At 42.5% G+C, this 25,762-nt stretch overlaps 1 protein-coding gene across 2 annotated transcripts in view; it reads left to right on the forward strand.

The window, feature by feature from the left end:
* RELN (reelin) overlaps positions 1–25,762 on the forward strand; it is a 466,948-nt gene that overhangs the window by 67,159 nt on the left and 374,027 nt on the right. For both annotated transcript variants that reach the window (XM_063448139.1, XM_063448140.1), the window contains exon 3: positions 18,120–18,255. In XM_063448139.1, coding sequence (XP_063304209.1) covers positions 18,120–18,255 — 136 coding nt within the window. The remainder of the gene's footprint in view (positions 1–18,119; positions 18,256–25,762) is intronic.

The following is a 25,762-nucleotide window of genomic DNA, read 5'->3' on the forward strand; positions in this document are numbered from 1 at the left end:
GTTGCAGTACAGTTCGGTGAATAAAACCCTAAGTGTATTTGTATATTTCCTGAAAGACACATTTGCAAGTAAACATACGTTTTGGCAATTTATAAAGTACTGATGATGTCACATGCTTATGAGATGCGGTTGTGCTGCCCTGAAAGTGAGGGGCTGTTTTGTGGCATGAAGACATCTGAAACAATAGACGTAACCAAATCCTGACCTCTCAGCTAAAATGTCATAATGGGGGGCCACAACTAATATGTGCAGATGTTAAAGCTTTCTGGCATGACCCTTTTGATGCCAACTTTTTTTTAAATTTTATTTGTTATGTGCAACTGTGCCACAATCCTGCTGCTTTATAATACTTTAACTTACATTCGCCCTTTTATAACTCAAAATACAATCAGACTTCTTGGCCATGCACTCATCATTTCTTGATTACTTCAACCCACTTGCCATTCATCATTGATCTTCGACATGTCCAGATTCCAACCCCCTGCAGTCCATTAAAAATGATGCTATAAGGCTTATCTTCTTTCACAACTGTTCTATCTGTGAATTAAATCCTTAGTTGTGGTACTCTACTCAACTACAAATCCCTTCACAACTACATCTAAGCTTATATGTCCTTTCTAATATGTAAATATGTCCCATGCTGGTCTGTTTGCTTTCCATTTACCTTATTGGATCCTTTTTTAACTTCTCGACTCTCTTATTTATGGCTGCTCCTTTTTGTAAATTAACTTGTACAATCCACAATCAGACTGACTATACACCTTAACCTTTAGGTCTTTAAGAAATCCCTTGAAACCTGCTTTTTAAAGAAAATGACCAGCTACCCATGTACTCTGCTCCTTGTTGCAGTGTGTGGTGTATCTAACCCCTTTAAACCTCATTACATTGCTGATTCTAAATGCAGTGTATCATAAATTACACACATACACAGCATTCAGGAATTTTATTTTATTTTTCCTCATTTATTACAACAGAGATTTAATTAGAAGACAGACTAATATATTTTGAGTTTTTATTTCATGTGTACATTGTGTTTTGTTTTCTTTACATTTTCCTCCAAATTGATTTGAGTACTAACTCAAACTACCTTCTTTTTCACAAGTGTCTTAAGTCCCTTTAGAATGTTGGCTCTACCGAAGAGGGCAGTAATCACTTTTATTTTTCAGTCTAGAGTTCTGTTGAATTATAAATTAATAACATAGAACATAAATAATAAGTTATGTGCAAAATATCTGATATATACCTCAAGTTACACTGCAATTTACTCTGCAAGGATAAGTGCACATCTAAGACTCCTATTTTAATATAATATTGGTGTTCACTATGAATTATACATTCCCCCCGATTTTTTATTTTTTATCAAACCAACGCATAATAATAAGAGTAACTTCTATCCGGAATAGAGGCAAAATAGGTGCCTTTTTTCCCCGCAATTATTCCCACTTTGTTATATACCCAGTGCGTCTTGTGAGCTTGTGCTAAGGAAGTAGCTAATCCATCTGAATGGTGTAAAATGAACACATGGTATGTGTGGCTTTCTTTTGTTGACTTACATCTGTGCTTCCTTTATGTATTCACAAACTCTGAAGAGCTAGTATGGATTGCATGAATGGCTCTTAACCCATTTTTCACCCTGTCTTCCCTGTCTGCTATAAGCTTTCAATGTATCAATCATTGCACAATAGAGCACACATGCACTGTTTGTGTGGCTGCCGTCTGTGCACAATGAATTTTGCTACTTCTGCACATACAGTTGGAAAGAGCTGCTTAAAGCGACACTGTCAGAATTTGCAAAGACCCCCAGCGGTGACCTCTTTGCTGGGGGTTGAGTGGTTGGGGGTGAAGGTAAAGGTGGGTTCTACTTACCTGAACCTGTTCCTCGTGGGCGCAGCCATCTTCTTCATGCTCAAGAGTACAGCATTAAGGTCTATGGTGATACCGGAGAAACTGACGGAAGCCAAGCACAGAGAGATGGACACAGGTTTCTTCAGGAAGGAAGAGATTCTTTATTCGATTCACCGACCGGGGCTCAGAGGAACTTATGTCACCAAAATACAGCAAGATCTGAGCCCAGAACTGACTGTGTAAATGCATGATATAGACATATAGCTCCTCCTATAGTTAACTCTACCCACAATCAGCTGAACAAAGCCTAACTTCCCTTACCTGTTAGACCACATGGCTCACCCAGAACAATGGAGGAGGGGAAGTGTTTTCAGTTTCTGCATTCCTGCATTTGCTCAATACAGTGTTGATTGTATCTTAGCTACGTGTAACTAACTAACTGATACAACATTTACACATATGCCACATGGCAATCTTGTCCTAGTAAATTTATTTTTGCTGAGATTCCACCACATTCCCCCCTTTGATGCTTCTGATATTTCACAATTCCAGATGCATCACTTAACCATAGTTTGCTTACACCTCAGGTTGCCATGAATCAGAACAGACCTCGTAAGCATCTTAGCATCCTTACAAATTCCTTCAGCACTCCTCATTCTGAATATATTCTCTCTGGGCTAAGGGTTCATACTTGCAAACAGCCATTACATGCGCAGCTGGTTTCCTTTCTGTCGTGCTCTCTATGACACTCTGTATGGACCTAATTACCAATGGAACCAAACATGGTAGAAAGAGACACACTATAATCAACATGACTCCTCCTACCAATGTCTTGATCCCTCCAAGCTGCTCGTACCTACTTCCAAACCAACTACTAGAATTGTACCTGTTCCAGGCTTAAGTCGGTACATGCGTCAGTTTAGCCATGTGGCTTGTGAGATCAGCCACTGCCTGCCCTTCATCATCTATGTGCAGACAACAGTTGCTGAGATTGAACTTTCCACATACACCTCCTTCTATTTGCACTGGAAGTGAATGGAGGACTTTATCAACAGCCCAACTGGTTTACCTGGTAAGAAGGCTATGTGCTTTACAGAGGAATCCATAATTGCCTGATGGTAAAATGAGGCTTGAATCCCTGTATTAGAATACAATAACACTTCATGGGCATACAGTTTGGCTGTTAACCAGTTCCCTCACATATTACATCCCTCCTATTGGCAATGAAGCGCGCTAAGGTAGCCAGTGCCACTCATTATCTTCCCAGCTACCTACATTCAAGGATGCTAGCTTCTTTTTATGATTCACATCATACACGTTAACTCTCAAGGTCTCTCCTGTTTCAATTGGCAACAAGAAGAAGGATGGTTTGAGCATACCCAACACACATGCCCCTTCCCAGTCCTGTGGCAACTCCGAATAGGCTTTCTTACCACAGATCCAGTACAAATTTGCTGGGGCTCTCCAGGTAGATGTGATGGATAGGTCAAACCACACATCCTTTAAATTGGCGTATCTAGCAAACGGGTTAGATGGTTCTGAGACATTTGAAGCCGACCACCAAGTTGTATTCTTCGTATCATCATCATAAGCTTTTTGCCCTAGACAAGTCAATTCTCCTACAGAAGTATTAAACATTATTCTTTTCCTTGCTATGCAAACATAACCTATAATGGAGGTCTTTAATCGCCACTCAGATTTACCTCTAACACTTGATAATCAGTTTGAGAAGATATTAACTGTTCAACTGCCTCAGAACCGGACATTACCTCCTTTGCTTCCCATGGCCATTGGTCTCCCATGTTAGTACCTCCACACACATAGCAGTTGGTTCAGGGCCGGTGCTTGGATTTTTAGGTACATAGGCGAAGATGCATTTTTCCGCCTCCCCCCAAAAAAAACATCTTCACCTATGTGCCTCTTAACCAGCCCCTCTCTCCTCCCTGACCATTAATGGTCCCTTGGTGCACCCCACACCCCTTTAGTGGTCACACTCCCCTTCCTGGTGTGTCAGTGTGTACAGAGTGTAGCGGAGCGGAGTGCGGTACAGGAGCTTCAGTTTTCTGTACCCGGCCGAACTGACAGGGAGTGCTCTCTCTGTGAGCACCTCCTGTCAGTCTGGCCAGGTACAGGAAACAGAAGCTCCTGTACCGCGTTCCGCTACACTCTGTACACACTGACAGTCACACACTCAATGACAAACACACAGACGTCACTGACAGACACAGACTCATTGATCTGACACACACTCATTCATTGACACTGGCAGACCCACACTGATTGACACTCATTGACAGACACACTGATAGTCACACACAGACTCAATGACAAACATACTCTCACTGATTTGACAGACACACACTCATACACTGACAGACACACTCATACACTCACATGCACACACACAGACGCACTCACACACACACGCTGTCACTCACACACACACGCTGTCACTCACAGACACACACGCTGTCACTCACAGACACACACTCTGTCACTCACAGACGCACACTCTGTCACTCACAGACGCACACTCTGTCACTCACAGACGCACACTCTGTCACTCACAGACGCACACTCTGTCACTCACAGACGCACACTCTGTCACTCACAGACGCACACTCTGTCACTCACAGACGCACACACTCACGCTGTCACTCACAGAAGCACACTGTCACTCACAGACGCACACTGTCACTCACAGACGCACACTGTCACTCACAGATGCACACTGTCACTCACAGACGCACACTGTCACTCACAGACGCACACACACACACGCACACACTCACACACACGCATACACTCACACACACGCATACACTCTCACACACACAGACACATACACTCACACACACACACATACACTCACACACACACACACACACACACAGAGACACATACACTCACTAATTATTTTATAAATAAATAATATCCACCCAGCCTCCCTACCTGGAGAGCTGGTGTGGATGATGAATCCTTCCCTGGGATCCAGTGGGGCTGCTGGGCGGCGTGCGGCTGTGCTGAGAGATCAGACACGGCGAGGGAGCTCTAACCTCTCTGCTCTGCTCCCTCGCGCGCTGTCTGTCTGCTGATACCGCGGGAGCCGGAATATGACGTCATATTCCGGTATCAGCAGACAGGCAGCGCGCGAGGGAGCAGAGCAGAGAGGTTAGAGCTCCCTCGCCGTGTCTGATCTCAGCACAGCCGCACACAGCGCCGGGGGCCGAGATGGTGGCCCGGCAGGAGGGAGAGCTTCCCTCCTGCCGGTCACTGAAATCTTGCGCCCCCAGAGCCCGTGCGCCCTAAGGCGGCCGCCTGTGCCGCCTTATGGATGCGCCGGCCCTGAGTTGGTTACATTAAGACTACCAGCAATACTTTCAGCTAAATCTATAAACAAGTTCTTAGCATTATGGGGGGGGATCTTATTTTCTACACTCATCTCTTCATAAAAAGAATGGAAAACCTGATGAGTTTGGGATGCTACGGTATCGGTCTCTATCCCTATAAATAATATTGTCCCAGGATCTAAACCCGTCCCATATATTTGAAACCCAAATAAATTACCATATTTATCTAAGAACTTGTCGGGGTTATTTATAAGTATATGGACTGGATTGCATTCCATAGACTTACAATATGGGCTGGTAGGCAACTTAGTCACAATCATATCCTTGTCTGCTGTCTGTCCCCAAGTTGCCCACCCCACACAAGACCAATATGGGCAAAAATTATATTCTCTATTTGGGCATCTCGGACTCACATACTTGTTTTTACTACTGGGACAAATATATTTATCATTAGACCCATACGTTCTCTCCCATCTAAGATCCCCACATACATTCCACGGCTTTCTACCACTTGATATTGCTTTACATGCATCAAATAGCAGAACACCCGAAGAATGTACGGTTTCTAACTCAGTTTTATTTATTAGGGTCCCCTGAGGATCTCCATTCCTGAGGGTCAACCAAATTGTACGGGGTTGATACTCCGGATTGAAGCACCTAGGTTCTCCTACTCCTAAATGGCATACACTATATTCTATACCTAGATATATACACCTAGACACATCACCTTTAAGCTCATATTGTGAATGCCAAATTAGGGTCTGGGAAATATGATTACCTGTTATAGTAGTCTTAATGCAAACCTCACAGCTAGGAGTGTCGGTACCTCTACCTTCCTGAATATAAAAAGACACAAAAATATACATTATCAAAAGCACTTCTTTCGACGTCTTCATCCTCAGTCTTCGTCCGTGCGATGGCACCTCAGCTTCCAGGATGTAAGGGCTGCAGGGAATGGAGTTCTGCTCGTCTTCACAGGGGTCCCTTCGAGACTTTCCTGGCTTTTAATAACACGTTGGTGAGCGGACAGGCGTTATTATGGCCGTCAAAAACACTCACTTGTAGATCTTTGTTGATGTTCCCTTTTAACAATATTATCTTCGCAAAAAACACTTTTAATCCAACTCGGTCACACGCTTCAACTGGATCTTGCAAGGATTCTCTGGATCTATGGTAGCTTGTCAGGAATCTGCCACTGTTTTTTTTACCCTAGAGTGATGAATCCACGGAGTCACTTCTACAACCTTTACAACTGTTGGGGTAGATAAAAGAACAACATAGGGACCTCTCCACTTGGAACCTAATGGAACAGTGTTCCATTCTTTTATCCACACTTGATCCCCTGGATGGTAAGAATGAACAGGTGGATAAATATTCACAGGTACTTTACACACTTATCCACATAGGTTTGCATATTTTCCTTAGCCCTCTATAATATATGGTACTAACTAAGGCTAACAGGATACGCTCCAAGCTTTAATTCAATGTGTATTGGTGGAATATTGCGAGCAAGTCCTGGAGGATTATTCTCTGTTCATATTCTTGAAATGTCAAATAAGGATTCATCACTCTTAGGGTCTGTATTTTTTATTATAGAGTAGAAGTGCCTTTCTTCTTCCCTTTGCACCTTTACTGATATTATGCCTGGTGATCTATTAAACTTCAGAGACGTTGATCCGTTGGGTTTAAAAGTTATCTGGGCTTGAAGCTTTAATAATAGATCTCGTCCTAGAAGCTGAACTGGACACTCCAGCATATACAGGAACTGGTGCTTAACCAAATGGCTTCCTAGAATACAAGTATGACTCCTGAGAATTGGTCTAGCAGCGCTTTTCCCAGTAGCTCCTATCATAATTATAGTCTTCCTGAAGGAGGAGCAACTAGGTTAGTTACCACAGAGTACTCAGCACCAGTGTCAATCATGAAAGAGCTCCTCTTTCCCTCTATTGATACATCGACCATAGGCTGCACTCGGCTACAGGGGGATGGAGCCCAGTCGGTATCAATAGTCTTCCATGACAGTGTCAGCCAGACCGGCAAAATCTCTATCTTCTCTATCCCTTAATCTCTAGGTAGGGGAATAGTATACTACTGTCATTCCCTCCAAGACTTTCTCTATAGCCACCTCTGTAACCATCTCGTAACCTTCTCTCTTGTCTTATCTATAACTTGCTTTATATTCCCTCTGTGGGCAGTCACTTTTCCAATATCCTTCCTCTCTACAATACGCACAGTGATTCCTACTTCCTCCCTTACTCAGGCTATTCTCAACTCCTCTATTCACCTCCCTTCCCTGTCTCTCTACACTTATGATAGCTACAGCTAGCATATCTGCCTTCATCCTCATTTTACGTTCTTCCTCCTGCTTTGTTTCAATCTCCCTGTTCATATACACCTGAACTGTGATATGGACATTCCTACAAATCCCTTTAACTTTAGCAATTTTCTTTTGATATCACCTTGGGTCTGGCAGACAAATGCTGAGTTGTTCATTCGAGAGTTCTCAGGGGCCTCTGGATTAAAAGGAGTATATAATCTATATGACTCCAGCAATCTCTCATAGAAAGCACTAGGTGACTCGTCTGCTTTCGTAAAGGAATTATGGGTCTTCCAATTAAACAGATCAGTCATGGTGAACGGGACATAAACAAATACAGGGTCTGCCAACTGTAATTGACCATTAATATCAATGTGTGGGGGACCAGGGGTAAGCTGCAGTGGCATTTGTAAATGTCAAAGTTGGAGGGCACCTGGTCATTTGTCAGGTTAGGGCGGGACTTAGATAGGGTTGTTTAGTCATAGGTTCCGGTCGGGGAGTGGTGAGGTAGGTGGAAATGGATAAATTAATTTTACTGGTCAGTAACTCGGTTAACAAAATGTTTCGGACAGGGCTAGGAGGAGCCTGACCAGTAACAAAAAATGGTAAAAGTGTATTCCAGCATCCTATACCATTGACCATTTCATCCAGTTGTATTTCAAAACTAATTTACTGTTACTAAAGGCACACAAGGCTCAGTAATTATAGTGTTATGTCAGTAGTTATGGTGTTTTCAGCGGTTATGGTGTTTTCAGCGGTTATGGTGTTTTCAATGGTTATGGTGTTTTCAATGGTTATGGTGTTTTCAGTGGTTATGGTGTTTTCAGTGGTTATGGTGTTTTCAGTGGTTATGGTATTATCAGTGGTTATGGTGTTTTGTAATTGCTGAGAATTATCTGATTTCAGTGGATTCAGTTACTGTTATTAAGAATTCTCCTCACAATTTTGACTGCTAATAATAAAACTGAATACAAAGAACCAGTTGGGGGGGTAGGTAGGCACAGAAATAGGAGGGGACAGGCATCTGAGAGCCAGAGACAATTAGAGCACAGGGGGACATACCAGCTGCACCAGTTTTTGATAAAGAATTTAGTTGAGGGATGGTCAGATGGGTCAGATTCCATTGAGGATGGACAAACCAGTTTTTTAGTAACCATCTAGTAACACAAACTGTGTTAACAGTCAAAAACTGGTCATTCTCTACTACATAAGGTAGTCCCCAAAATCACACACATTAAAGTTATTTAGCATACATTCTAAAGGATCAACAATCTTTAAATTCCGGCGCTGGAATACTTAGCAACGGAGCGTCTAATTCAAAGAAACACAACAAACACACCTCTAACAGTCACACTCGTTTCCCTGGCAACAGCACCATGTGGCACAGTTACTAGGTCAAACTCATACAACAAAACATACAGGGAATTCCCGTACACACACAGCTGTTACACCAGTCAGTAAATAACTAATACTGTGCCCTTTGGCGAAACTATACAGTCACCGACGCTATAATTCCCTATATCTGAATTACCCGTCTATAACATACCCCAGTAACATCGTCTTTACAAACAGTAGTTATAGTACGGTTAGCATAGGTCAAAGTACAATTTAAAGCGGCACTGTCATGCCGAACTTACCTTTCCTCAATCTCTTCTTCTTCTCCCCCTCTCTCAGGATCTGTTATTCTTTTCTTCCTGTCTTCTTTAGTTTTCTTTAAAATCATAAGACAAAGTAGGGACTCTGTCTTATGGAGGATTCCTCCGCTTGACCAGCTCTGACCAGCGGAGGAGCAAAGTGTGCTTCATTTCCGCTGGTCAGAGCAATTTTCCCATGATCCCTAGCTTTCCTCCCAGTTCCCACAATGCTTCCTGTCAGTATTGCCGAAAGTCCTGTCACTTAGACAGAACACCGGCAAAACTGCCGAATTGCATCCTAACAGAATGAGCACCGTTTCTCCATTGGTGTTAGGATGCCATTCGGTACTTTGTTCGGATCGGAATTTCATTCTAATGAATGAAACTCCGATCCTATTCATTGCCGCGGCTGCATCTTGCAGCCGCTTAGTAGATAACTCCCTAATTCCCACGGTATCAGGGAGCTATCTACTAAAAGGCTGAAAGACCTGAATTGGTCTTTCAGCCAAATGTACTAATACTAAGTAAAGATTACTTAGTATTAGTAAATAATATGCCCCTACTCGCTATACCGCGAGTAGGGGCATGTCTAGTAAGCAGTGAGCAGTGCTCACTGTAAAAAAAAACAAAAAAACACCTAATAACACACCCCCCCCCCCGCGCGGGGGTTAAAGATGGGGGGGACCTACTGTCCTCCCCCCTGGCCCCCACCCCTGCGCAGTGGGTGGGGGCCCTAATAAAATAATAAGGGGGGGGACCTACTGTCCTCCCCCCCTGGCCCCCACCCCTGCGCTGTGGGTGGGGGCCCTAATAAAATAATAAGGGGGGGGGGGACCTACTGTCCTCCCCCCCTGGCCCCCACCCCTGCGCTGTGGGTGGGGGCCCTAATAAAATAATAAGGGGGGGGGACCTACTGTCCTCCCCCCCTGGCCCCCACCCCTGCGCTGTGGGTGGGGGCCCTAATAAAATAATAAGGGGGGGGGACCTACTGTCCTCCCCCCCTGGCCCCCACCCCTGCGCGGTGGGTGGGGGCCCTAATAAAATAATAAGGGGGGGGACCTACTGTCCTCCCCCCCTGGCCCCCACCCCTGCGCGGTGGGTGGGGGCCCTAGTAAAATAATAAGGGGGGGGACCTACTGTCCTCCCCCCCTGGCCCCCACCCCTGCGCTGTGGGTGGGGGCCCTAATAAAATAATAGGGGGGGGGGACCTACTGTCCTCCCCCCCTGGCCCCCACCCCTGCGCTGTGGGTGGGGGCCTTAATAAAATAATAAGGGGGGGGACCTACTGTCCTCCCCCCCCTGGCCCCCACCCCTGAGCGGTGGGTGGGGGCCCTAAATGAACCCCCCCCCATCAAGGTGACTAGGGGTCCCAAGCCCCTAGTCACCCCCCCCACCCAAAACATTCTATCCCCTACCTACCCCCCTCACCCTAAAAATAGTGAGGGGGGAATAAAATAACTAACCTGTAAAAAAAATAAAATAAACTTACCATTTGACGTCTTCTTTTTTCTAAATTCTTCTTTCTTCAGCCCCCAAAAAAGCCAAATAAAAATCCATCATACCCGTCGCACTTTAAAAAAAAAACAAAAAAAAACCGAGCGCAAAAAAAAATTAATCCATGTTCACCCATGGAGGGCACGCCGCGTACTGAGCTCCGCAGGGCGGATCAAGGCTTATATAGCCTTGCCCCGCCCTGCAATTAGGCTTAGAACACACTGATTGGTTGGTTTAAGCCAATCAGAGTGCTCTGTGTCATTTTACACAGCGTGGGAAAATTCAAAAGAACTTTCCCACCTGTGTAAAATGACAGATCACTGTGATTGGATGGTTTTCAAGCCATCCAATCACAGTGCTCTGTGTCATTTTACAAGCGTGGGAAAATTCCAAAGAACTTTCCCACGCTTGTAAAATGACACAGAGCACTGTGATAGGATGGATTTCAAGCCATCCAATCACAGTGCTCTGTGTCATTTTACAAGCGTGGGAAAATTCCAAAGAACTTTCCCACGCTTGTAAAATGACACAGAGCACTGTGATAGGATGGATTTCAAGCCATCCAATCACAGTGCTCTGTGTCATTTTACAAGCGTGGGAAAATTCCAAAGAACTTTACCAAGCTTGTAAAATTACACAGAGCACTGTGATTGGATGGCTTGAAAACCATCCTATCACAGTGCTCTGTGTCATTTTACAAGCGTGGGAAAGTTCTTTGGAATTTTCCCACGCTTGTAAAATGACACAGAGCACTCTGATTGGCTTAAACCAACCAATCAGTGTGTTCTAAGCCTAATTGCAGGGCGGGGCAAGGCTATATAAGCCTTGACCCGCCCTGCGGAGCTCAGTACGCGGCGTGCCCTCCATGGGTGAACATGGATTAATTTTTTTTTTGCGCTCGTTTTTTTTTTTTTTTTTTTTTAAAGTGCGACGGGTATGATGGATTTTTATTTGGCCTTTTTGGGGGCTGAAGAAAGAAGAATTTAGAAAAAAGAAGACGTCAAATGGTAAGTTTTTTTTTTTTTTTTACAGGTTAGTTATTTTATTCCCCCCTCACTATTTTTAGGGTGAGGGGGGTAGGTAGGGGATAGAATGTTTTGGGTGGGGGGGGTGACTAGGGGCTTGGGACCCCTAGTCACCTTGATGGGGGGGGGTTCATTTAGGGCCCCCACCCACCGCTCAGGGGTGGGGGCCAGGGGGGAGGACAGTAGGTCCCCCCCCTTACTGTTTTATTAGGGCCCCCACCCACCGCGCAGGGGTGGGGGCCAGGGGGGAGGACAGTAGGTCCCCCTCCTATCTTTATTTAGGGCCCCCACCCACCGCTCAGGGGTGGGGGCCAGGGGGGAGGACAGTAGGTCCCCCCCCTTATTATTTTATTAGGGCCCCCACCCACCGCGCAGGGGTGGGGGCCAGGGGGGAGGACAGTAGGTCCCCCCCCATATCTTTATTTAGGGCCCCCACCCACAGCGCAGGGGTGGGGGCCAGGGGGGGAGGACAGTAGGTCCCCCCCCTTATTATTTTATTAGGGCCCCCACCCACCGCGCAGGAGTGGGGGCCGGGGGGAGGACAGTAGGTCCCCCCCTTATTATTTTATTAGGGCCCCCACCCACCGCGCAGGGGTGGGGGCCGGGGGGGAGGACAGTAGGTCCCCCCCCCTTATTATTTTATTAGTGCCCCCACCCACCGCGCAGGGGTGGGGGCCAGGGGGGAGGACAGTAGGTCCCCCCCCCCCCCTTATTACCATTTATGTTTTTACAGTGAGCAGCCACAGGCTGCTCACTGTTTAGTGGACATGCCCCTACTCGCGGTATAGCGAGTAGGGGCATTGGGGTGATTTTAATCTCCCTTGTGCTATTATGGGGGTCATATTGACCTCCATAGAGTGAGGGGGGACCTGGGGGGCTTATGAAGTGTTGGGGAGCACAGCTCCCCACCGCTTCTGTCTTTACATATTACAAGGAGGGAGCTGCACGTCGGTAGCTCCCTCCTTGTAATAAACTGATCGAACAAACGAACACTGATACTCAGTGATACTCAGTGTCAGTTTGTTCGTCTGATTTTTTCTATTCATTCATTCGTCTGTCTGATGAATGAATGAATAGGTGAAATTCCCGTTCGCATGTCCAGATGTTTCACTGGGCATGTGCGGGAATCTCACAGTCTGTCTAGTGTGGGTAGATGACGTGTCCCATAGGGACTTCACCTACCCACACAAAGATGGCGGCGCCCTGAATAAAGATCGGGGCAGAAGATACAGATTTAAAAATAGGTAATCTGGGGGGCTTAGGGGCATTTGGGGGTGACTAGGGGGGCAATTGGATGTAGTGGAGGCGGGAGGGGGGTTAAAAAAAAAACGGGATTCGGCATGACAGTGCCGCTTTAAGGTCACAATACAATTATTAGTGGTTATGGTGTTAGACATGCAATAGACGACAATTATTAGTACTTATATACAGTGTCAGTAAATATACAGGGTTATGGTACCGTGCACTATAATACAGCAACACACTATTAACACTCTCGCTAGACGGCAGAGCTCACGCTATCTAGCAAGATATACACGTTACTAAACAATCTTTATCACATATACAATTCCCAACTAATCTATTGGCCAGTACCTTGATGGACTACCTAAAACTATCTACATCCGTTTTGGTTAGCCACACTGCCCAAGCACCACATATAGCGAGCTAGAGGACCGAATTTACACAGACGCCTCTTAGTCGATTACTCTATCAAAAATCTAGTGGGTTCCAAATTTACACGCCTTCCCACTTAGCCAAGATAGGTTGAGAGCTAGCGAACCGAATTTACACAGACGCCGCTTAGTCTCCCGGTCCCTCCGACCTAGCGATCAAAATATACACCCTAGAACGCTAGTCTAGACAAGACACCGGTGTCCGGCTAGGGCTATTTACACCAGAACCCCGCCTGACTAACCAAATCAAACGGTCTTACTAAAGAGCGTTCGATTGAGCGGTGCGCCTTCGCTCCTTCCCTCCGACAGAGGGGGCAGATTCCATACACAGATTAACCCCTTATGGGCCTACCGCACAATCGGTATACCCCTAGTGGGTCCGCCGTCTAAAACAGCAGTCGTCTTACCTCCTCGTTCCTGAACCTGGGTTCACACTCATCGACGGGGACACCCCAGCACTTACTACGTAGAGGCCGATGATCTCCTGGACAACAGACCAGTGGCGCCGAGACGAAGGGAGGTCCACGCAGAAGTTCAGGGGTGCAGCCGTAGAGAACGTGGGCAAAGATAGACCGTCTCACGCCTCTGCTTCTCAGCTACCGTTGAACGATGAGCTTCCCGGTCAATGCACCAAATGATACCGGAGAAACTGACGGAAGCCAAGCACAGAGAGATGGACACAGGTTTCTTCAGGAAGGAAGAGATTCTTTATTCGATTCACCGACCGGGGCTCAGAGGGACTTATGTCACCAAAATACAGCAAGATCTGAGCCCAGAACTGACTGTGTAAATGCATGATATAGACATATAGCTCCTCCTATAGTTAACTCTACCCACAATCAGCTGAACAAAGCCTAACTTCCCTTACCTGTTAGACCACATGGCTCACCCAGAACAATGGAGGAGGGGAAGTGTTTTCAGTTTCTGCATTCCTGCATTTGCTCAATACAGTGTTGATTGTATCTTAGCTACGTGTAACTAACTAACTGATACAACATTTACACATATGCCACATGGCAATCTTGTCCTAGTAAATTTATTTTTACTGAGATTCCACCACAATGGAGCATCCTGCAAGACTGCAGGATACTCCATAGATAAAGCCAATAGCCTGCAGCTGTCACTTGTGAGGTTTGTGGGGAAGAATCGACACTTCTACACAGCGGTAGTTCCGCCTAGTGTCTAGAAATGTCAGACTGAGGAAATATACATAGACAAAGTAGTCCATGCCTCAGTATATCTCTTGACTAGGTTGGAATTTCAGTGACATTAAAATACAGTCAATATGAGTATTTCATAAAAGATTCCTGTATAAAATACTAATTTTTCAGGGGGTGTAACAGTGCCACTTTAAGATATATGTTCTTACCCTTTGAATTAACTGTAAAAAATAAATAATAATTATACTTTGGTTTAAACAACATGAATGAATCCTATATCTCTTATAACACTTTATGGTCTTACATGAAATGTCAGTATTTAGCCAGTGTTCATTGACCTTTTGACTCCAACATATTACAGGTGCTACTCGAAAAATTAGAATATCGTCCAAAGTTCATTTAGATCAGTAATGCAACGTAAAAGGGGAAACTAATATATGCGTTAGACGCATTACATGCAAAGCAAGATAGTTCAAGCTGTGATTTGTCATAAGTGCGATGATTATGGCTTACAGCTCATGAAAACCCCAAATCCAGAATCTCCTGGGTTGGGGATGACACCCATGGGGAGGGGGGAGGGTAGGAATGGGGTTTGGTAATGACATCCATGGATGGGTTAGGGAGGGCGGTTTAGTAATGACATCCATGGAGGGGTTGTGGAGGGGGGTTTGGTAATGACATCCATGAAGGGGCTGGGGAGGGGGATTTGGTGGTGACACAAATGGAGGGGCTGCGGGGGTTGAGTGACACACATGGAGGGGCTGGGGAGTTTGTGGGTGACACAAATGGAGGAGCTGGGGAGCGGAACTTGGGGTTGACACATGGAGTGGCTTGGGGGTGACACACGTGTAGCGGCTAGGGTAGTTGTGGGTGACACATGGAAGGGCTGGGGAGGGGGGATAACACACATGGAAGTTACACCTCTGGCTGTAATGAGAACTTGAAGAAAGAACCCATCCTCAACATTTTTTATAGATGACAGCAGAACTGTTTCTGCCAATTAAACCTTTTTTTTTGTAAATCTTTTTTTTTATTATTGATTTTGTGAGAGGGGAAAAAGAGAATGTTAGTATAAACAACAACAATAGTGGGGACTTGCAGGTCCCTATTGCAACTGGAACAATAATGTCAAACATAAAACCAGTATATCATTCATTATTTAAGTTAGTTTCAGGTTGATATAGACCGGATTTTTCGAACGAGTGCATATCAACAGTCATCACAGTTTGTGGTTAGAGTATACTCCCTTCCCCCTGACGAAAATAGGTATATTGTGGTGCTACTTTCTTAAGCATCCCAGGCCCCCAAGGGCAACAAAGTCTATGCGGCTAATGAGGTGTTATGCAATGGTTTGGGCTCGTCCTGCCTGTGTGCATCCGTTTTCCTAAATGTCTTATGTGGTCATTGCAGTATTGCTTATCATGTGCAGGTGCGTACCCAGGTGAGTGGACCATGGTCGTAAGACAATGCACAGGCCTGTCTGCCCCAGCTAAGACGGTAGCCTGGCCATTGTGAGCGAATGCTTGTCTGTGGGTCATGGGTGTAAATTGTGTGAGATGCGTATAGTGTACTGCCAATTAAACTTGAACCATGACGTACCCTGGCTATTTTTGTTGTTCTAGATCAAAATGAGGAAACAATCGGGGTTATTTACTAAAATGATAATTCTTAGGAATTCAAATAGAATGTGAAATTAATTTAACATTTAAGGATAAAATAGTCAAACTGCCTGCATTGCTCACTTGAAAAATTCTCTGATTTAGGCTGTATTGGCCTTAAATTTTCCCTTTACATTTCTGACAATTATCACTTTAATGAATAATCCTGATAATGTCATGGGGAGATTTCGTCATTTAGTTGTTAAATACGTATTATGTGAATTGGACTGTATGGGTTATGGGCCAAGTTTTTATTGCTTTATTTATAGTGTGTATTGTTTTTATAGTAAGTATATTATTGAGAGTTATTAAAACCTGCACAAGCTTCAAATGTTTCTTCACTTTTGTAAAAGAAATCTGTTAGTTTTAAGATTTACAGTAGAAGCTCCATGTAATGTTTGTCACCAGAGAGATATGGAAAATGAACTCTGAACTGCTGTGTGGAAGTGGTTCATTTGCATTAAATATCCACAATGGAATCTCCAGTTTGAGACTTCCACATTTGCTGCTATAAATCACAGCTGTCACATTAAGGTAACCAGAGTCTACTAAATGAGATTGCGAGGGTCATTTTACCTCTTTCAGCATTATGTCCTGATAGCTGAATGCATTTAATACAATGTTAGTAGATTTGTAATATTTTTTTATGTTTGTTTTTATGTACCTTAACATCTGTTGGTCTTCTTTTGAAAAATTTCTGTGGTCGGGTCCATCTTAAAATAGCTCATTTACAATCTACCGGTTTTATTTTGTTAGACTTTTTTTAACACTGGGCAATGCTTAAAGACACCCAGGCATTTACTTAAAGTAACTTGTGTATTTCATAGCACAAACATATAGGTAGGGATTTCAATCTGTGTTTACTCATTCTTGTCATAACTCACTAGTGCTGTCACAGTGTCACAGACGATGCACATTTGTATAAGTTTTCTCCATTTTCTAGACTGTCCTATTACTGTGCAGAAAACTGCCCTCCAGCAAAATAGATGCATCACAGATTTCAGAATGCATAGTGACAACACCTGTTGCCCTTTGCTATATATACATATATATATATATATATATATGTGTGTGTATATATAGCAAAGGGCAACAAAATGTGTGGGCACATGTTTTATGGCACATCTGTGCCTTGTGATGCTCAGACTGGTGCCTTCTGTGCCATTCTATAAATATCCAGGTTTCCTGCAACCAGTCACCTGTATATTGTTTAGCTGTTCATACAGGGGACCGATTTGTGCACATGTTTAAATGCAGATGGCTGAATGTAGTTATATTTTTCAGATATATTCCTTGCAGCATGATTCTTTGCCATTTTGTGAAAATTCCTATACATTCTCTACCTTACCTCCTCTACATTCCCTTGTTCCTTTACCGCTACAACATGCAACTTATGGGACTACAAAGCACTAAATGGAGCCCCTCCTTTACCCCCAATTCCATCAACCAAAAGGTGCATACTGAGGGTTAAAAAGTAGGGACCGCTTACTCAATTCCCCTAGCACAAACAGATCCAAAATCTACCCTTCCTACTTTCCTCCAATTTTCCTGGTGCTATGTGACCCCTAAAAATTAAATCGCTACCTGCATCCTTTTGCTCCTAAATATCTGCTAATGTCTATTGCCTATATAAAAAATGTTTTAAAGAAAAAAATGATAAAATGGAAAAAATATCTTTACAGGCAGGTGGCTGGCCGTAAAACAAATCAGCTGCCGAAGTGTTTTATGCGTCCATATCATAAGAGTAGTCCCAGTGGTTGGATGACTCAGCCCATAACATAGTTCCATTCATTAGCCATTTACTATTATTTATTACGTATGTTAGATGGATGGCCGTGTTTAATAAATGCTATGTTAAAAACCATGAAAAATGCATAAACTGATGGTGTCAAGATTTTAAATTGGTATGCTGTATTAGTATGCTTTACTTACCATTTTCAAATTGTCTGTATTATTTTCCTAGGCATAATGTCTGATCACCAGTTTGGTACTCAGTTCATGTGCAGTGTTGTTGCTTCACATGTAAGTCACCTACCAACAACCAACCTCAGTTTTGTATGGATTGCCCCTCCTGCGGGTACAGGTTGTGTCAACTTCATGTAAGTAAACTTGATTTTTATGTATTCATTTTCTTGAGGATGCAAGGAATGTTTAGAATGAAGGCCAAAATGCAATTTTAGCATATTGGTATTAATATGTGATATTTTGCACTATTACTAATATAAACACTAAACTAGCGTTCTCATATAACTTTGTAGCTTGCAAGTTAACAGGATATACATTTTCTTATTGAAAAAAAAATCATTTTTTGCTGACTGCATAACAAGATCTAAATACATGATTTAGTTTGCATTTCTCAAATGGTGCTGTGGCTGCAGTTTTTGTAAGCACCTTGGTAACTGGTAACCCCCATATCCAGATGTGTTGACCAGTGTTAGCTGAGCATGGCGAGAGGGAATTTGTCAAGACACAACAGTGGTCGCCGTTAAGAAGCATAGCTTCACTGGGTACAATATATGAATATTTCGTTATTTAGGTTATCTTACTCCAATTTCCATTTGTTTGTGTGTTCAATCACTTTCAACAAGATTAACAAAGAACAAACAGCTTAGCATTCAAAATTAACCACCACTGGTCTACTTGACTGCATATATGCCCCTCTCTGTGCAGATAATGTCACTCATCATTTTATTCACAAATATGACTAATAATCATTCTGCTTTATTAGTCATCTTTCTGCCGCAGAATAGTTTGGATTTTTTAAAATGTCTTGATTAGTAAAGCAGAGTAACCGGGTAGGTCTTACCTAGATTGGCAGCAGGGCTGAACTGTAACAAACATTTAGCCCAGACATTGAAAAGGAGGTCTGTAGGAGTGAGTGGGGCCATAGAAGGGGCGTGTTGTGTTTCCACCAATGACATGCACGCATTCCCCTCCAAAGTAGGCATCTTAGTTCAAAGCTCTTCCATCCCTGCCGAAGGGCTCTCATATGGGGAAAATGCCCGGGGAAAATGCCCTCCAACCCCCCCCTCTTTTCTTTAAATAATAGAATAGGTTATGATGAACAAACATTATTGTGACTTATTATACTACTAAATAAACCAACATTAGTGCATTTTACGATACGATACGATTATGATACACCATTCGTGAAAAGCCAAATTATTTTTTTTCATGCGGATATCATTTTGTATGGTCATAATGGAAACTTCCATAATACATTTGTATGTTGAAAATGATATGTTCGGGAACTGTAGCTATGAATTAATATGTAATATGTAAAATATTACCAACATTACAAATTACACTAATAGATATATGTGAAGTAATTTCAGGTATTAATATTACTCATTTGATGGTAACAAGGGGATAATCTCATCTTTAATACTACCATGACTTGTTCTCCTATTATATCTGCTGACATTCATGTCTTTAGTAGACATGTGCAATTAGTTTTGTTCTGAATGTCAATTCGGGAAATTCGGATGAATTTCAGGCAATTCGGACATTTGTATACTTCCGAATGTCTGAATAGCTGAATTGCCGAATAGCCGATTTGCCCAAGTTGCCGAATTGCCAAAAGTTTTGAAGTATCGAAGTTCCGAAGCACATAATTGCCGAAGTACTAATAAACCCAGTGTAAAAATGAAGAATGTTACACTGTATACCAGTTTAAATAACAAGTATACAAACATAGCCAGGATTCAGCTGTAAGCATTTGCAACACTTGCAAACAATCAATTAACACGTTCATATAAAATGTAAGTTACTTAGCCAGTCAATGGATGGGAATGAGTAAGTAGATAACTCCCTAATTTCCACTGTATTAGGGAGCTATCTACCAAAAGGCTGAAAGACACAACACAAAGACACAGACATAATAATGAGGGAAAATCAAAAGTCAAGGATACCAGATATAAGGGAAGTCAAAACAAAGCCAAAGTCAAATACCAGAAAATAAAGATCAGGAACGCACTCTCGGATAACCATAGGCATGAAACCACGACAGGGCAATGAGCAAGAGGAGAGCTGGGTTTAAATACCCCTCCTGTGGATCCGATTGGCTGTAACCGGCCTTTGACCCAAAAGGCAATTACCAGGTTTCCATGTGCATGATTGCTGCTCAGCCCAAACCCTCCTGTGTGTGGAAGGGCTGTAGCGTGTTTGTAGGGGATGTAGTGTGTGTTATGGCGGATGCAGTGTGTGTATAAAGGTAGTTAGATAGATCTTTGATCTCCTGTCTCACCCATGAACACACATAGCAGCTCTGTCTGCTTGGGCAATGGGGAAGATCCCTATATCTTTTGTGCTCAAGATACTATTTTTAATGCAATCAGTACAATACTGAACACTTTGCATCGGCTGGAAGAGGCAAAAATCTCCCTCTCCGACAAACGTGTGTCCTGGTTAGGTCCTTTTAAATGAAACATAAAATAACTCTTAAAATGTAATCTACAAAACCAGTTCATTATTTTACTGTGTTCCTATTTTTCTACTGTGCTCTTCAAGATGTTCTGACCATAAATAAAAAGGAGCAAAATACATTTTCATGATAGGTGCTGAAAGGATGTCACTTGCTGAGTTATGAGCAGTCCCTGAAAAATAATAGTGCATCTTCTAAGGATGGGGTGACCTTATTTCACTCTGGAAGGACATGTAACTGGGTCTTGCTGGGGCCTTGAATGTTTTTATTCTTAGCAGGCAGCAGTCACATTTTATTGGCCACCTGTGTCAGATGAAGTGCAGAGAGTTTGCTCATACCCTAATTTATCTCTCCAGTCAGAGCACAGCAGGGTAAATTAAAAAAAAAAGTAAAAACCTGGTTTGACAAGGACTGGCACAGTACAGGACAGCTTCCAAACCAAGAAGGCATGAATGTTTCAAACTAAGTGAGCAAATGGTTTATTACTGTAACTACATGCATGGTTAGGGTGCAGAGCAAATATCTAAAAACTGTGGCTTTGCTCTACTAAATTATCATGGTTATTCACTAAACTCAGGATATTGTCCAGATGGATAAAGTATGGTGAAAAAGATCAAATTCCCAAAACAATGGTGGCACATTTCATATTTACTAAAGGCAAACATGGTCGGAATTCGGTAGGGCCGAGCAAATTTGCGGCAATTGCCCAGATGAATTTGGTGTCTGGATTAAAATCTGTGTTTTGCCATCTAAATTCTATACAAAGTACAGGATTTGGAATATTCACAAAGCACCGGTTTTACAAAATTTGGGATTGAATGCATCTGGTGGGATGCATACTTGCAAATTATCTTTCACTTGCTTTTTGCAAGTGAATTGATCATTTCAAGCACATATTGTCCGCTGGCAGCTCTAGTAGCAAGCAAGGATATAGTTAAAAACCCTATGCATTAAAAGGGTTAAAGGGACACTATAGTGACCAGAACAACTACAGCTTATTGAATTTGTTCTGGTGAGTATAATAATTCCCTTCAGGCTTTTTGCAGTAAACACTGTCTTTTCAGATAAAAATGCGGTATTTACAGTATAGCCTAGGGATACCTCCACTAGCCACTCCTCAAATGGCTGCTAGATGTGCTTCCTGTGGCAGTGCTGTACAGTGTGCAGCACTGCCTTTCAGTGTCTCCACCCTCTGCATGAAGACACTGAACTTTCCTCATAGAGATTAAATTGATTCAATGGATCTCTATGAGAAGATGCTGATAGGCCAGGGCTGTGTTTGGCTTGTGCTGGCTCCCCCTGATTTGCCTCATTGACAGTCTCAGCCAATCCTATGGGGAAGCATTGTGATTAGCTCACAGAATCACTTCTAATGATGTCAGACATGCAGACAGGTCAGAGGCAGAGCCAGCAGCAGACTTAAAGTAGGATTTAGTTATATTTAAGGAGGCAAGGGGGAGGTAATTGGGGACAGAGGGGGCTAGATTGTGATTTTAATACTTAAGGGTCAGGAATACATGTTTGTGTTTCTGACCCTATAGTGATCCTTCAATTATGCAGCCGGTGGCAAAGGCTTACTGGTAAGTCTCACTTCTCTCAAGACTTGCTGTGGGAGTATTCTAACACCAAATCTCAAGAGAAATTAGACTTTCCTGTCAGAGTGCCAACCAACCAGCGAACTCTAGTGATGATTTCAAAACATGGGAAGCCTTTATAAATGCTTTTCCCACTTTGAAGTCTCGTTCTACACAGACACCTTGCAGTGCGAAGATGGATCCGTTTTTTGCTGCGTCTGTTTTTTTTTTGTTTTTTGTTTTTAATTCATTTTAATTAATTATGTTAGCTGAAATTCCGACATAATTAATGCTCATTCGAATTGCAAACTCCAAACATTGTTAAATAGTGTGAACAATGTCTAGATTTTGCATTTTTGAATATGGTGTGCAATTTTGGGCACCTGTTCAAAAGAATGATAGAAAAAGCGCAGAGACAGGCTACAAAATGAATATGAGGAATTAAAGATTTTATGAAGAAAGACTAATAAATGTAAATCTGTTTAGATTATATTATAAGAGTTAATATAATAACATTGTACTAATATAAACCATTGTCTGCAAATCTATGCCACTTTGACATTGACAAATAGGAAACCCGAAACATTTGTTTCTGTTTGGTCCTTCAAATAAACTGTATGTAGCACTCCCTGTGCACATTTATCATCTAGGTGCGCTGCCTTGATTTCAATATTGTCTGTACTTATAGTTGACCCAGTTTTAAACAATAGGGTGCAGGGTTAGCAGCACATAGTTAATAGGTTATTGAATTTAGAATTTTGGGTAATGCAGTAACCATTCCTGTATCTCTATGATCCACATGTTCCAAGTTACATGCAAATGCGCCTTTATCTTTTCCCCTCGCACGGCATCATGGGGGTTAAATGCATTTACATCACTCACTCTTTGTCAATCTAGCGTGGCATTGAATAACTGAATAAAAAGTTTTAGTAAATTAGAGTAACGATATGCCTCTTGGATATTATTCTGTCCAGAGAGGTCCAATAAAGAACTAAAGACAATTACAGCTAAGCATATAATCTTGCAGCTACACATTGCTATGGCATGTGGCACAAAAAGCGTGACAGCAATAATTATGCAGATTAAGAGAAATTAGAAAAAAGATATCTGAAGCTATGACAATGTAAATTAGTCTGGTTCTCTTGTTTAATTAATTCAAATGATTGAAAGTAACATAAGGAGATATATGTTGTCTTCTCCATTTGAATGAAAATAATTATGAAGCTCAAGTTGTGATAAATTAATTCTCCTTATTGCTGTTGTAGTGCGAACATACTGGTACACCCTACGTTAGCACAGTGTGGAACATAATAAACATGCCTGGGTGTTTCCAATTTCTGAAAATATAGCACAAGCACAGATGGGCTTCTCTTCAGCTTAAGGATAGCAAAGATGGTGTGTGCTGCTGCTGCTTTTGTTTAGCAAACCAAGTGCTTTTTGTTTTCTGTGCTGATGTTTTCCTGCCATCTTGAAGTTCATTTAGTGTAAAGGAGGAAGATCATATTATTAAAAGAACATCCCAGGCATACTCCTGGCACGCACATAACTTAAAGTGGCTTAAACTTACATTTCTCTTATTGTTTCCTCTTCTCTTTCTTTTTCAGAGTCTGTTTTTTTTTCTAAATTTCAGAACTTTTTAAAACATAAGACAAATTAGGGACTAATTTGACAAAGGAAGTGGATCTTGCCTTATGTCTTAAAGGACTACTATAGTGCCAGGAAAAAATACTCGTTTTCCTGGCACTATAGTGCCCTGAGGGTGCCCCCACCCTCAGGGTCCCCCTCCGGCCGGGCTGGATGGAGAGGAAGGGGTTAAACTTACCTCTTTCTCCAGCGCCGGGTAGGGAGCTCTCCTCCTCCTCTCCGCCTCCTCGGCAGAATGCGCATGCGTGGCAAGAGCCGCACGCGCATTCAGCAAGTCTCATAGGAAAGCATTTACAATGCATACCTATGGACGCTGGCGTCTTCTCACTGTGATTTTCACCGTGAGAAGCACGCAAGCACCTCTAGCGGCTGTCAATGAGATAGCCACTAGAGGCTGGATTAACCCCATTATAAACATAGCAGTTTCTCTGAAACTGCTATGTTTATAGAAAAAAGGGTTAACCCTAGCTGGACCTGGCACCCAGACCACTTCATTAAGCTGAAGTGGTCTGGGTGCCTATAGTGGTCCTTTAATCCACATCCTTTATCAAGATTGTTAGGTGTAGGAAAAATACATAAGACAAACTAGTCCCTACTTTGTCTTGTTTTAGAGAGAAATAGATAAGATAATAGAAATAAAGAACAGAAGAACAGATCCTGAAAGAGGAAGAGAAGAGGAAACAATAGGAGAAATGCAATTTTGAGGGGACAATGTCACTTTAAGTGCATTCAGTAGGTTTTGGCCTCATATTCATGCTGTGGTTATTTTTATTTTTTTGTGCTTAAACAAATTGCAGCTTCCTACCAACCCTTTATGCTCACTGAGTACATACTCAGCTCAACTTATGAGCTGGGGCGTGGCTGCCGGTGCTGTGGAGCAGTTGCATGGTGGGCAAGCTCCAGACAACAGTGGCCTAAAACGACAAACTAACAGCATTTTCAGTCCCACTGCCCATCTAAGTCTTTGGTTCCAGAGAAGTTAGCTTGCAATAAAATGTATGAAGGAAAGGCACAAAAGTTAGCAGGGACTGAGATTAAATTTAAGCTGGAATACGCCGATGGCATTTACTTAAGGTATAATTCATGTCACTACCAGATATACATGGTGCATCCCACTCACTACACCTATGTATTGCACATGCTTGTTCACTGTGTTTTGTGTTATTTTTTTGTTATTGTTTACATGTATACTGCGTATCAAAAAAATCCCTTAATAAATATTTGAAATGCGAAAAAAAAAAGAATTCAGTGTAAGCTGAGCTGCTGACATGACTTATGACTTCACCCACAGCAAAAATCTGTCCTCTTGTAATTTGTCCTCTTTCCTTTTAGCACAAGCTTACTTTATAGACAATAAGAGGACAGTGATTGTCTGTAGGGTGAAGTTGTGTTAGCAGCTTACACAGATCTTTCATTGGCTGAGCTAAACTGCAAAACTTTTACTCAGAAAAATGTTTTCTGAAAAGTATTGGTATGGCTAATAAAAGACAGTGTTATGCTGCAAAAAGATGCAAATTATATCTTTTTTATAATTTTAGAAAAACTAAAGAGATTTGACACTGCATGACTGAGGCCAAAACCTAATATAAGAAATACAAATGATTATGTGACAAATTCATCTTAATAACAGAATATAAGAATTTACACGGTCACAGACAGGTTTCTGTGACATGTATAGATTAATAAGATTTTTTCTTTGGGCTCATTGAGTAGAGTGGGGATTCACATGTAGAGTGTTCTTAGCCTTTTGTTAATGCCATCACCTGTGCAAGTGGTCAGGATTTCCTGTTTGTAAATTTACCATAAGTGAACATTTTTGTAAAATTGTTTGTTCTATTCTCAAGAGAGACTTCATGTAAGCTGTCATTAATGGATTTAACCCTTTTTTCACTATAGTGAATTTTTTGAAGTGTAAATGACCTATTAGACACTTATTCCCCATTTTTATGAGAAAATCCTACAAAA

The sequence above is a fragment of the Pelobates fuscus genome, chromosome 3, assembly GCF_036172605.1.
Source record: "Pelobates fuscus isolate aPelFus1 chromosome 3, aPelFus1.pri, whole genome shotgun sequence".
NCBI lineage: Eukaryota > Metazoa > Chordata > Amphibia > Anura > Pelobatidae > Pelobates > Pelobates fuscus.